The sequence below is a fragment of the Coturnix japonica genome, chromosome 14 (genome assembly GCF_054131305.1).
Source record: "Coturnix japonica strain WE chromosome 14, WE-NBRP24, whole genome shotgun sequence".
Taxonomy (NCBI): domain Eukaryota; kingdom Metazoa; phylum Chordata; class Aves; order Galliformes; family Phasianidae; genus Coturnix; species Coturnix japonica.
This window is the reverse complement of record NC_140676.1, coordinates 2,409,469-2,423,307: the sequence shown is the minus strand read 5'-3', so window position 1 is coordinate 2,423,307 and position 13,839 is coordinate 2,409,469. Positions and strand designations below refer to the sequence as shown.

Genomic DNA, 13,839 nt, shown 5'->3' with positions numbered 1-13,839 from the left:
CCCCGTTTCCTCCCGGCCGCCAGGTGTCGCTGCTGCAGCCGCTCCTCCAAGATGGCGCAGCCCCCTCCTCCGTTCACCTCCCGCTTTACTCCGCCGCCGTTCCGCTCCTTCCCCCCTCATTCCCCCGCTCCGTTCCCTCCGCCCCCCTCTCCCTTCCCGGTCCCCGCATCCCGCCCTGCTCTCCCTCCTTTCCTCCTCCCTCCTCCATCCGAACCCGGCTCGTTTTTCCGCGGTCCCTCCGTCCCTCCGCTCTTCCCCCCGTGGCCTTCACCCGACCGTCCTCCTCCCCCGCTGCCCCCCGATGGCGATGCGGATCGGCAGCGCGATGAGCGCTGGTTGGCGCAGTTCCTCTCCCGGCGGGTCCCCCCGGTTGTGTCCCCGTTCCCTCCCTGCGGTGCCAGCCCCGAGCTCGGCCGGCAGCTGGCGGTGCGGGCGCTGCGGGCCGTGAGCCGCCTCACCGCGCTGTGCCGGGCACTGAGGAACCGTGAGGCCGAGGGTTGTGAGGAGGGATGGGAACGGGAGCGGGAGGAGGCCGAGGAGCTGCTGGAGGGACTGAGGGACACGGTGAGACCTCTGAGAGAGCCCGGCTACCTGCGGGAAATGGGCAGGAAGGCCGAGAAGGCGAGAAAGAGGAGGGAGAGGATGCAGAGGAGGAAGATGGAGGCCCGCAAAGCCAAGGAGGAGGAGGCGGCCCGAGCTGCGGAGAGGGAGGCCGAGATCGACCGATGGAGGGCAAAGTGTATCCAGGAGGTGGAGGAGAAGAACCGGGTATGGAAGAGCGGCCTCAGCCCTGTGCCTACAGCCGGGGCTCCAATTGGAGCTGTGTCATCGGCAGAGGATGGATTCCCCAGCCGTGTGCTGCATTAGGGCCCTCAATAAGAAGGATATAGGGGCAGGTGTGGAACGCTGTCCCATGAGCAGCAGCTGACTGGTGTGGGTCCATCAAAGAGCTCAGGGGACACCTCCTTGCTCTATGTAACTCATGAGAGGAGGTTGTGCAGAGGTGGGCTCAGCCTCTGCTCCCATTAACAGCGATATAATGAGAGGTGATGGCCTCCAGTTGGGTCAGGGAGGGTCTGGTTGAATATTAGGAGACATTTCTATTCAGAAAGAGCAGTGCAAACTGCTCACCTGGTGGGGATACTGTCCCTGAAGGCCCAGAGGGATACAGGCAGTGGGCAAGGTTCCAAAGCAATAAAATAACAATAAAAACCCACCCAAATTAAGCTCAATGGGAAGTGGTGTTGGCACTGCATTGGTTGCTGGGCCTATTGCTGGGGTGGCAGAGAGCAGCTGATATGCAAAGTGTTGTATCCAGACTGGCACGTTAATGGTCTGGAACTGCACAGCTGTGAAGTCAGAACAGTTTATGTTGGTAGGGGGACTCTGTTTTTGATAGTAGCTTCTCATTCTGGTCTGTGTGGGATAATTCATCCTTTTGCTTCTCTTTCCTTTGCAGGAGCGGGAGCTTAAGGCTGCTGCAGACAGCGTCTTATCTGAAGTAAGGAAGAAGCAGGCAGACACCAAGAGGATGGTGGACATCCTGGGCTCCTTGGAAAAGCTTCGGAAACTGAGGAAAGAAGCTGCTGCCAAGAAAGGTTAATTAGGGGAATTCTTCTAATGGTGCGCACGGGAAATAACGGGATGTGGAAGGTGCATTTTGAAGAAGCTGTTTCTTTATTATTGTCATTATGTTGTTCTGTAAGGATAGCTATGGGATGCAGGACAGCAGATTGGATGCAGCGACTGTTCCTATGCTTCCAAACTCTTTCTTACCAGAAGAAAACTCCTGTTGAGATATTTGTTAGCTTGTGCCTGTCTGAGATTTTGCCAGCTCTGCTTTTAAGTCTCATAACAGCTCCTTGTGAATGTTTTGTGATGTTAATTCTCCTTCTCTTTAGGCGTTTGTCCACCTCCCTCGGCAGATGAAGCCTTTGAAAATCAGGTGGAAAGTCTCAGAGCGTTGCTCCAAAATCGCACAGAGCTGTATGAGGCTGAGGAGAGAGCGCTGAGAGTGATGCTGGAAGGAGAACAGGAGGAAGAAAGGAAGAGAGAAATGGAAAAGAAAGAGAAGAAGGAAAGGGAAAAGCTTCTACAGCAGAAGCGTGACATTGATTCCAAGCTGTTTGGGGATCCAGGTAAATCCTGCCTGCCAGACTTCACCGTGTTTATTGCTTTCAACTCTTAGGCGTTGGGTTTAAAATACAGGCACAAAAGAGGCTGTAGGTTACACTGAGGTGGGAATAAACAGAATAGATTGAAGACTTCCAGCGTGCAGCAGGTGCTTCGTTCTGACAATTTGGTTAGTGCAGTCTGTGTGATATAAAACAATTCAGTGTCCATATGTTCCCATGGTGCAGAGGACAGAGACAGGGAAAAGTTTTGCTGGTCTGAGCTTTGCTCTGACAGCTTTGGGAAGGGCGAGATGTGCATAACATGAAAATAAAAGGTGAGGGTTTCAAGTTAAGCTGGGGATCAGCAAACTAGTCAGCAAATGTGGAACTTCTCAGACAGTGGGATCAAAGGACTCTCTGGTGTATTAAACAATTTCTATGTCTGTGTTTTAACAGATGAATTTCCTCTGGCCCATCTGCTGCAACCTTTCAGGGAATACTACTTACAAGCCGAGCTTTCTGTAGCAGCTCTAATCCAGATCAGGTAAAAGCAAACACAGTCTTTGTTTTGGTGTCTAAGGTGACAAGTATTGTTTGTTGAGTCGCAGTATTATAGTTCATTAACTTCCACGTATGGCGTGTGATGAACTCTTCCAGTTCCTTCTTAAATACAGAGCACGGTTTATAGTCTTGTGTCTTGGTTGGTATTAAGAAACACGTATGTGTGCATGTAATGTTACTGCTGAAGTTCTCTCGTGCTGGATGTCCTCTCAGACACCTTTCTGTGTTGAAGGCACGAATGGGATCAGTACTTGGTGCCCGCTGATCACCCCGAAGGAAGCTGCATCCCTCCTGGCTGGGTTCTTCCACCTCTCCCCACGAATGACACTTGGGCCACTGCTGTCAGATAACTCGGAAATAAATCATTTTTGCACTGGAGGAGTGTTTCATTGGCATTGGTGGTGTCAGTGATGGGGATCTAGCGAGGAGTTGTTCCCTGTGTCCTGATTGTGCTCTGGAAGCCCGTAGCCAGGGTCTGGAATGCCTTGAAAAGAACTGTGAGGGATGGTTTTGCTTTCCAGCCCTGCAAGGAGATACCTGAGTGACTGCAAGGCTGTCGGGCCTCTCATGGCACAGAATTACGGTGCTGCTGTGTGTTTTTATTAACAAATCACTGCCTCAATAAAGTAACGTTGTTGACAAGGTGATCTGTGCCAGGATCCGTGTTCTATTCTTAGTGACTTTATAAGCTGAAATCGAGATGTTGAAATCTCCAGAATTTTGTTGGTGTTTTTTTTTTTTTAAGAGCTCATTAGTCGACGTGTTTTTCTTCTCAAATGAAGCACGTCAAGCATTGCTTTCAAAATAGTTTCGGTGCTTTTTGTGCATAGAAACGAGCTATTACGAGTTCAAACAGATTCTGAAGTACAAACAAGACATCGATTTGGGAGCTCGATTAAAGCAGCTGCTGACATTGTGACTAAAACGGGGACCACAGCATGGAAAAAATTCCCTCTTGTGTGGAAATAGGTCAGCCGGCCTTATGAATAGATAGAAATCTGACTAATAAACCTGCAGGGGAAAAAAGTAATAAAAGCTGAAGTCTAACCTACGGCTATTGGTTCTGCCTTCAAAGCTATTTCTCTGTAGGAAGAGATGGTTTCTGTAGCATTTGGTTCAAGTGCAGCTCTGGTAAGTTGGTTTCTGCACAGAACGAGCAGAGAAAATTGGGTTATTTTTGAAAGGTTTTTGCTCCAACGGAGGGATTTGTTCTTGTGTTTGGCATCAGATGTGACCCGAGCTACTGGGAGAGCTGGCAGCAAGAGGTTTGTGTGCAGGAAACGCTCCCTCCTACAAGGTGACAGAGGCTCATGGCTTCAAATCCTTCTGTGTTCAGGACTATTTGATGGCCCCAGATGGTTCTGGGTTTTTGCTCTTCTACGCAGGTTGCCTTGGCTTCTTTCCAGAGCCGCAGTCATGTTCTCACTTAGCCCTAATGTGTGGGAATAGATGTGATCTTTTCCATTCCTTATCTCTTAGCATCACCATTGTGTAATTCCTGGAGGAGGCAGCACATGATTGCAGCTGATAAAGTCAGCCCTTAACTCTGGGTTTATGTCAGTAGTTCCTCAGCTGAAGGCTCCTGTTGATTTCTGTTAGAGCATATGAAGCAGTAACTTGTGATAGAGATGGAGTTTGGGTGCAGCAGTTTGCAGTTCTTGCTCCAACCCATAGCACCACAAAATATAGTTCACCACAAAGTCACCTAAATATAAAGGGTTCTGATGTGCGTGTCCATACATCCCCCCCTTCCCTGCCATGTCTTTTAGCTTCATGTCAACCCAAGTCTTTGTCTGTTGATCAGATCCTGGGAGTTTTACCTGGTAAAATGAGAGCTGTTTCAAAATGAGCACTTTCCATTCAATAAGATAAATGACCAGGGGATGCTCTGCTTCAGTAGTTAGGCTCCTTATCCCATCAGCGTGTCTGCTGAGACAGACTAACCACTTAAGCTACTATAATCTTGATATTGTCCAAGTCAGATGCTCGTCAGACGCATGGATTTAAAGGTTTAAGCAGTGGATAAGGAGGTGGTATAAAAGCAACTGTTCTCCCTGCCATGTGAGAGGAGCTACTCGACTTCATCTAAAGGTAAGGATAACTTGATGCCATTGGGAAGAATTGTAGCTGCTGGTGCATGGTCTAAGTGTAGGCCTACTTCAATCTCACAAGCTTGCTGTGGTTTATGTGCTCAACAATGGTGAGAAACAATGAAAGCTTTGCTGAAATCTGAAACGATGACATTGACAGGTGTCTCTTGGTCAGCCAGATGGGGAACCTTGTGGTGGAAGGAGATGGAATTGGTTATAAGGGGCCTTTTCCTGGGCTGTGTTTAAGCAGGGCACCCAGGGATGGACATCTCCATGCCAATGCAAGGCAGTAGGACCTCAGCGTGGCCTTGGTAGTGGACCTGTAGGTATCACAGTGTTTTGCAAACAAACCTGGGTCTTTTGGAAACTGTTACAGGTGCCGGACAGCAAAATCTGCCCTGCTTTGTGACTGCAGCTGGCACCGATGGGGGTGAACTACTGCAGGAAGGGGCTGTCCATTGCAGGCAGGGGCTGCGAGGTGATGTTAAAAAGATGGAGTAAACGGGGACAAGGCAGCTCTGCTGACGTTGCAGTGCGTTTTCTTTGTTGGCACTGACGTGGATGGTAAGCACTCTTAGCCGGGCAGCAGATGGCCCATGGCACGTTGCACGGTGTGTGTCAGTGGCCGTACATGTGTGGGGCAAAGCTGGGCCAGGGCTGCAGCACGGATTAAGGGATCCTGGTGTCAGCTCGGGGTGGGTGCTGCTGAGCCCTGCTGCACGTCACTCTTCATTTGCAGGCTAGAGGCGGTTTGTTGCATTCCTTTCCTAAGGTGAGGAGCTGCTTGTCTCAGTTTTTCCCATCATAGACCTTTATTTCATGCTACATTAATAGGTCGTATACATTCTGCTGCTTATTTTTGCTTTGCAGTGTTTATCTATTGCCATAGAAGCCGTTCTTTTCTCAGAGGGGGAAAAAAAAAAGAGGTAAAAGCACTTTTGTGTATACAGATGTCCCATAAACTACATATTACATAGTGAGCGTGGCTGGCGGGCACTGCCGTGGGACAAGCAGGCACCAGCTGCAGATTCCAGAAGTCAGAGGAAGACTTGCCATCAGACTTTGCCAGTCAACAAAGGAAACTGTTCTGCACGTTGTCATCGCTGGGGACTCGGGACTTAATGCAGCAAGTTGTGGCTTATTTTTCACTAAACTGAGTCATTAAGACAGATCTCAAGGCTACGTGATGGCAGTAATATTTTCCATTCTGTTCGTTTGAATTCTTTTCTCTCCCTGCTATTCCTAATCCAAAAAACATGGCTGTGTTTGAAATGAGCTGGTTTTTAAAAGCTCATCTCTCTCAAATGGTTCGTTCAACATCCCTCGAACACCGCGCTGTGCACCACTGTGACCCTCAGCAGTCTCTCCAAAAGATGGCATCAAATAGCTCATTTTTCTCTCCCCCTGCCCAACTTTGCTGCAGTTACTGCATCACTCCTGTGCCATTGTCGGTCTTCCCTGTTACATTTCTGTTTTCAACCCTTCTTTAGGCAGTGAGCAATCAGGCAGGGACAATGAGCTACCTGGATGGAGTGCCCTTCCGAACAGCCATGAGCCTCGAGGGAGACTCTGTGGGAGAAACCACCTTAATTGAAGCACCGACCATAGACCTTCCTGACTGCACCGACATCCTCATGAGCACCATGGTGGGTTGGCCTCTTCCAAGTCTATTTCTGGTAGGATGCTCGAAGGGATGCTCTGCTTGGGGAAGGAGAGGAAAGGAAAATCTCTCCTCCACGTTGGTGTCCTGTCTGTTGGTTGTTTCCAGTAGGAACATGAGTAGGTGAGGCTGTTGTGAGGGTGGATGACAGGAAGGGCTTTGGTTGGGGTTGTGTTTTGTTAAACCTGTCCAAGCTTGAGGATGGGATGGATGGAGGGTTGCAAGATGGTCTTTCTTAGATGGAATGTTTGATTTGTCCTTGGAAAGTGCAAGTTTCCGGCCCTGCTACAGAAAATGGAGCTGCTTGCTTTCTCACCATGCCCTGTTGCTCTGCTGAGCAGACTGCAACAGTCTCACCCATAGATGGGGTCAGTGCACTGTACAGGGAAATTCCCCCTGAGCACGCCCAGGCGTTCCTCTTCCTGTGGCTGGTTGTGCACCATCACTAAAACATGCTCCATTTTGGAGATGTTTATTTGGGATTCCTCAAAGAACACGTTTGTGGGCAGGATTCCATGCAGGTGGAGGTGTCACTGAGCTGGGTCTGTACCCGGTGTCCCACCCCAGGGACTCTGGCTCGCTCTGGATGGGGACACATCCATGCATGGTTCTGGAAGCACACGGTGGTGTTCTCCTTGGGGAGCTTGGTTTGGGTCAGGCACAGCACAGTAACAGCAGCATTCCCGTGCTGTGAATGTGCCTGCCTGCCAGGAGACCTTGTTTGGAGAGCTCTGGGACACGCATGGCTTGTTTGTTCCCAGAAAGCACTCAGATGTGAGTCAAAAACATGTTCTAAGGATTCTGAGGCAGGCAGTGTGTGACCCCTGTGCTACTTGGGCTGCTCCTCCTCTGCAATCTGCTCTTTCCTCTCAGCAGCAGCCAAACTGACACAGAACCCTTCCGTGCCTAAAGCATCTCTCGACAGGATTCCAAATACAACCGAAAGCAGTAATAATGCTGCAAACGGGTGTTTCCAAGTGAAATCCCATAGGGGATAAAGCTGGGACTGTCCAACCCCGCAGCCATGGTGCCCAATGGCAGAGACGTTAGTGATGTAGAATTTTAGGGTCAGAGAATTGGAAAATAACCAGAGCAGGAAGGGACCCACAGGGATCGTTGAGCCCAACCCCTGTCTCCACACAACCACTCACAACCCAAACCCAATGTCTTGAGAGCGATGTCTCAGTGCTCCGTGAGCTCCGTCAGCTGAGGGCTGTGCCACCACGAGGCCTCCCCTCAGCCTCCTCTGGGCTGAACAAACCCAGAACCCTCAGCTGCTTTTCACATATTTTGCCCCCTGGCCCCTTCCCATGTTTGTAGCTCCCCTTCCACAAGGATGTCAATACTGCTGTTCTCACTTGCTCTTACTGCTCTCCCGCAGCACGACTTCTCACTGGAGCGAAAGGTGCAGTACTGGCTGGAGGCTGCCTCTCAGCACCAAACCTCCCGGCACCAGCTCCACACCGACGCCGTCCCCACAGCCCCACCGTGCTGGCTGCTGCTGGTGGACCCCTGCGAGGGCAAGGAGACAGCAGGGAGCAGAGTGAAGGAGGGCACGGTGCGGCGCAGCATCAGCCTCAGTGCCGAGCAGGGCCGGGGAAGAGCCTCTGACTCAGAGAGTGAGGCTGGGTGCTCTGAGGACGATGAGTACTGGGAAGACGATGAGTATTCCTCCACCTCCTGGGAGGAAAATGACAGGGAGGAGAGCATTCTGCGGAGGAGAAACCAGCATGGCTTGCAGCAGATCCGACCAAAGACGTCACCTGGCTTGTTGGAGCCTCCTTCAGAGAATGGCTACAAGGCCGTGAGCCCAGATCCAGGCAAGCAGAGGAGGTCCATGATTTTGTTCAACAACATGAAAAATGAGCTGGAAGCAGCCAGGAGGAAGCTGGCTGCGTTGGTGCATCCTTTAAACAGAGCCACAGCTGAAAGCAAAGGGGCTCCCACACCACCAGCACTCCCCCAGCACTGCAGAAACAACAGGAGCCTCAAGTTCGGGCCAGCAGCAGATGTGTCTCACACGGGAAGCCTGGTGCCTGCTCCCCCTGCAGCACCCAACGCCTCCATGCCGCCCATCCGCAAGCACAAGCCTACAGTCCCGGTGAGCTGCCTTGTGGTGGGGGAGAGGGCAAAGCACCCAGTCCTGGGCTCCATCCAGCAGAGCAGAGCCCAAACTGGGCAATGGTGCTCAATGATAAGTGCCAGGGCGATGCTCTCCAATGCCTGCCATCACCAGTTGCTTTGGGGACTGACCATTGCACCCGGGCACCGCAATGGTGTCTCCATCCATCCCCATTGGCCAACACGAGTTTCTGTCTTGTCTTGCAGTCCCTCAGCCCCTACTCCTGCCTGCCCCCCGCACGGCCGCTGTCGTCCCACAAAGCCAAGCCAGATTCAGCAGCCGACCTGCTGTCAGCTCTGAGCCAGGAGGAGCGTGACCTCATCGAGCCCGTCATCGCCTTGGGCTACCCGGCCCGCAAAGCCATCCTCACTCTTCAGAAGACTGGAAGGCAGAGCCTGGGGCAGGTTGGTGGAGCTGGCACAGCCCAAATGGCGTGGGATGCTTTGGGGGAAGCGTTTTGGTAACAAAACGCGTATTTTTACAGTGATGTGATGTTGAGTGACTCCCTTGTGCTCGTGGTGATCTCCCTTGTTCTGCACTGAGGAAAATGAAGCTATTTTTCTTGCTTTGGTATCAGTGCGGGGTGTTGTGTTGGATCAAATGCCAGCAGTTTTGCTGCAGTGCCATCTCAGTGAGTCGCGCTCAACTTGTCAGTGAGCAGTAACAGGCGGGTGCTGCTATCTTCCCCATCTGTTGTATGGAGCACAATGTCCTGCTAGTGCAAATCTTGCCCCCGTATATGGAAATTTTCTGCACATCGTTTTTTCTCGGCTGTTGGGCTCCTGTGACCATTTTCATGGCTCATTCTGTCAGCGCAGGACTGTAGGAATATCCCAAGGATTTATCTGGTATTGTTAACAGACCTCATTTTTGGGTCACCGAATGCAACCATAGCAAGGGCCCCCATTCTCCCAATGATTAATGTGCCGAAATACAGGGTCTGCCTCATATGCCAAAATACAGGGTCTTCTCCACCAGACGTTCCCATCTTTCCTTTTCATGCCCAAGATGAAATGTAAGGCCTAGCTGTACAACTGCTACAAGCATAGAACTACCAAATTAGGCTAAGACCTTCCAGGAAAATATGTTTCAAGTTAAAAACAAAGCTGTTGATGCTCTTCATTGCTTGCCAGTGTCACATAAGCTTTCTGCATGTGATGATGACAGCTTCAGACGTGAAGACTGATTGTGGCACCAGATAGTAGCCAAAAATCGTTGCATTTCTTTATGGTATCAAATGAAGCTGGCAGAGCCCACCTTGGGGAGACAGCAAACCTTGTAAGCACCCACCTCCCCAACCAACCAGGACACAGTGCTGAGAGCAGGGACATCTGCTGCAGGGTAGCAAGGTTTTGGGTGTGTAGAAACTCGCTGCAGCCCTCCGTGCCTATTGGATGTTTCCCAATGCATTTCTGTGCTGGAAAACCAAGCATTGAGCTCACTGGCCCTTGACCACACTCCTTGTAGGGTGAGCAGGATCACCTCCTCCTCCTTCCGCAGTGAACAGTCAGCCCCGTGCTGAACCCGGGAGGTAAGCAGGTCGAAGTACATAAAAACTGGTTTTGTTTAGTCTTGAGGATAGTTTTGGGGTTTTTTTTAATGATAAAAATCATGTAGCTGACAGCAGCACGGATTTCGTGTGTGGCTTGAACAGCATGTCAGATTGCCAAGACTGGCTGCGTTCTGCCTGGAACATGGGGAGTGACTCCTTGTAGCAAGAAAATACAGCAACGATCTCGGGTTTTAGTTAGAAAGATAATGAGGAAAATCAAGCCAGGTTCTGAATGCCAACAACCAGAGCATAACTCATGTTCATGCTAATAAGCCACTCCGTAGGGCCGACATGTTCAACTCTTTCTCTGCTACAGGAGAGCTAACATTTGAGGGGCTGCTTTTGGCCTTGTGTGTTTTATGGTCTTCGCATCCCCCTCCCTGGCTACAGCAGAGCTGAGGAGGGCGGAGGTCTGAGTGCTGGTGGAGCTGGGAGATATGAGTCAGCTTCTCCCTGGATGGGGCAGGCCCAGCTTTGCAGGGACCCCCGGGCTGCTCACCATTTCTCCAGGTGGCCATTTTCATATCTCCTTTTTTTTTCCACTATGGTATAGCCCATTTATTATGGTCTGTCACATGTGTTTTTTGGACAGTGAATGATTCTCGTGGTATTCCAAAGAGACCGCTGGGAATTGTGCTGTCAGCACTCCAAGAACAATGAAGAAAGCCAAAAATAACTGTTTACTTTTAGTATTGAGAGCACACAGGCCTCCCCTGGGGATGTGGGGAGTTCGCACGGGTCCTGCGGGGGCCTGGGGCTGAGAGCTTCAAAGGGATGTTGGTCTGGATAGGGTTAGAGATCAGCACGCACCTGGCATCTCACCCAGATGGGATCTGCCAAGTGAGAAAACAACTTGTAGATCCTTTCTCTGTATTCAGACAGTTCAGGTGTTGCTCTGCTCCCATCCTCCCTTCCCGTTATTCCCATTCATCCCATCCATTTGGGAGCAGGATGCATTAACCCTCACTGTCCTCTCTTCCAGTTCCTGGGCTACCTCCGTGCCTGTGACCGGTTGCTGAAGCAGGGCTATGAGGAGGGGCAGGTGGAGGAGGCCATGGAAATGTTCCAGTACTCAGAGAAGAAGGTCAGCAGCACAGTGCAGCCTTTTGTGTTTTGTCCATTTCCACCCCCTGCCTCCCAGCGCCGCGACCCGCCAGCTCAGGCCCATCACTGCAAGAAGTGAACCCACACAGACTGCAAAGCAGGCTCAAAGCCCCAGGAGAGCATTGTGTGGCCATAAGGACTTGCAGAGGTCTGACTCGCCCCATGCTGTGTGAGCATAATGCTCTGGTGAGGGAATCCCATCCCCAGGCATGCTTGCTGCCTCCTGGCTTCCTATATCCTCATCCCATAGCAGGACTGTGGTGCTGTCCCATGCTCTGGTCCCCATCAGCAGTCCCACAGTTTGGGCTGGTGTAGGATCCTGCTCGCCCCCTGCACAAGGCTCAGCACTGGGATGTGTGAGCTGTGGTGGTGAGGCTCACCCTGAGCAATGGGAGAAAGAGGAGCAATGAATGTCAGCAATCCCCCAATCTGCTGTGACAGTTCCACAGTGCAAGCACACGAGTGCAAACTCGTATTAAATTTCATGAAGAATAAGGGAAGTTAGAGGCTGACTTTATTAACTAGAGAGAGTCTTAGTGCATAAAGACTGTTAAAAGCTAGCACTTGTCCTGGCAGCGGGATCCACGGTGCCCTTCAGCAGTAATACAACCCCGTGGGATTATCTGGCCCTGCTGTGCAGAGCCTGCTGAAATGCCATGGTGAATGTGTCCTTACAGCCCGGCGGTAACGTCGCTCCTTTCTCTCCCTCCTCCTTCCAGGCAGCTGAATTCCTGCACTTGTTAGCTCAGTTCCATGACATGGGTTTCCAGCAAAATGAAATCAAAGAAGTCCTCCTGCTCTGTGGGAACCAGAGGGACAAGGCGCTGGAAGAGCTCATGATGAAGAGGCAGTGAGTGTGGCTGACACCAAAGGGGCATCTGCACCTCCAGAGCAGGACGCATCCCTTCATGGGCCACGTTTACAAATACAGCCACGTGCGGATTCTCACACCATGATATAAATCATCTGACCTGATAGTTTTTACAGAAGCCGAGTGCTTTTTGCAGGCACGTTGGTTCTTCCTTTCTCGGGAAGATTCACAGCAGACTTTATGACATTTGAATGTTGTGATGGGAAATCTAGATGTTAGCAGCTCCTCGTCAACTAGAAACTTTGAGATAAATGCACAGCTCAATGAAGGGTACAGAGAGAACATGGACTGCAGTTGCTCTAGATAGCTGGTGTGTGATTTTGACCCAGGACAGTGCAGGATGTTTTATGCAAGGCTTTATACTCAGGAAATCTGAACAGAGAGCTGGAGGACTGGCTCACTTCTGCCTTTTATTAAGCAAATTCAAAGGGTGCTTCTCTAAATGGTGAAGACAGCGACTCAAAACCAGGTGTAGCACAAACACTGAGATCAGGAGAACGTGGGTGCCTGGGGGAGTTCCTGTGCACGGCTAAGTATGGACAGCAGGAGATTCGGGTCGCCTTAGGAGATGTTTCTCTTGTTTTGGCAGCAGAGCGATGGATGATGTTCTCATATAGAAGTACATTCTTTCCCTGTCAATTAGTTACAGATGTAATTTATCTGAGTAAAGATGCTTGGAGGGGTTCTTATAAAACCTATTAATGTCTTTTCCTATGAAAATGCCAACTGGCGCAACTTAGCAGAGACAACTCCTAATTAGTCTGACAGTATTACCATTTTCCACAGTGTCCTTCCAAGCCATGTCCTTGCCCAGTGCAGTTCAGCTGAGTTGATGCAGCGTGTTCCTGCTCCACATCTCTCTGGTCAGCTCCCAAACACCGGCACACAGATGCAGTTCTCCATGGCTGCCTTCGTCCTTGCCAAGTGCCAGAGTGGCAATGACAATCTGCATCCAGATTTTGGTATGGAAGTGACCTTTCCATACCAGTATTGTGATTGACATCTACCTTGGATGGCCAAGGGAGATCTGCACAGTGAGCACCCAGGCTCTTCTGGGAGCACCCATCTCTACTTGTCCTGCAGAGCTCTTGCTTCATTATACAAGCTTTTATTTTTGATATGGCCCTTATAAGGCAGCTACACGCAGCTTTTTGTTACATTCAGCCTTGCCAAGATGATATCACCTTCAACAGAAACTTGCAAAATGTTGAGCCATGATTAGATAGACTGCACCAGCTCTAACTGTGATCTTTGGCAGAGCATACGCCATTAGGATTGGAAGGGGCAGATAATGGTGCTGTACTTGTGCCAGCAGTGCATAACACTGAGTGCTATGTACTGGTGCAGCAGATTTGCAGCACTGTGCCCACTCACTGTGCAAAGGCTGAACAGCTTCTCACTCTGGCTCATATTATTTTCCCCCGCTTGCAGAGGCACAAACAGCCTCTTTCTGCTTCCCTTTGTGTTACAGCCTGTACCGCAGACTGGTGACACAGATGCAACCACGTTACTCCTCTTTTGGAACATCCATACCACACTCAACAGCACTTGCCAAGGCTGCCAAGTAGAAGTCAAATCTATTTGCGTTGCTGCTGGGCTACGTCGTCTCCTTCTCCATTCAAAGAGTGGTCAGGTGCTGAAATGGGCTGCCCAGGGAGGTGGTGGAGTCACCACCTGGAGGTGTTTAAGACACATTTGGATGTTGTACTGAGCAGCACGGGTTAGTGGGGAGATATTGATGGTAGGGGGACGGTTGGACTGGATG

General features: G+C 50.6%; 2 protein-coding genes across 3 annotated transcripts; both read left to right on the top strand.

Annotated features, from left to right (window-relative positions):
• The first annotated feature begins 34 nt into the window (after positions 1-34).
• PDCD7 (programmed cell death 7) lies at positions 35-3,322 on the top strand. Its single transcript, XM_015873337.3, has 5 exons — positions 35-768; positions 1,460-1,598; positions 1,902-2,138; positions 2,571-2,658; positions 2,908-3,322. The coding sequence occupies exons 1-5, from the start codon at positions 52-54 to the stop codon at positions 3,023-3,025; spliced, it is 1,299 nt and encodes a 432-aa protein (XP_015728823.1). The 5' UTR covers positions 35-51; the 3' UTR covers positions 3,026-3,322.
• UBAP1L (ubiquitin associated protein 1 like) lies at positions 2,568-12,768 on the top strand. 2 transcript variants are annotated; one of them, XM_015873339.3, is made up of 6 exons: positions 2,568-2,658; positions 6,256-6,411; positions 7,807-8,526; positions 8,754-8,951; positions 11,082-11,183; positions 11,923-12,768. In XM_015873339.3, the coding sequence occupies exons 2-6, from the start codon at positions 6,280-6,282 to the stop codon at positions 12,055-12,057; spliced, it is 1,287 nt and encodes a 428-aa protein (XP_015728825.1). In that variant the 5' UTR covers positions 2,568-2,658; positions 6,256-6,279; the 3' UTR covers positions 12,058-12,768. The 2 variants fall into 2 exon arrangements, with proteins under 2 accessions (XP_015728825.1, XP_085371363.1); XM_085515237.1 differs by lacking the exon at positions 2,568-2,658 and adding an exon at positions 4,634-4,766.
• Positions 12,769-13,839: the final 1,071 nt, after the last annotated feature.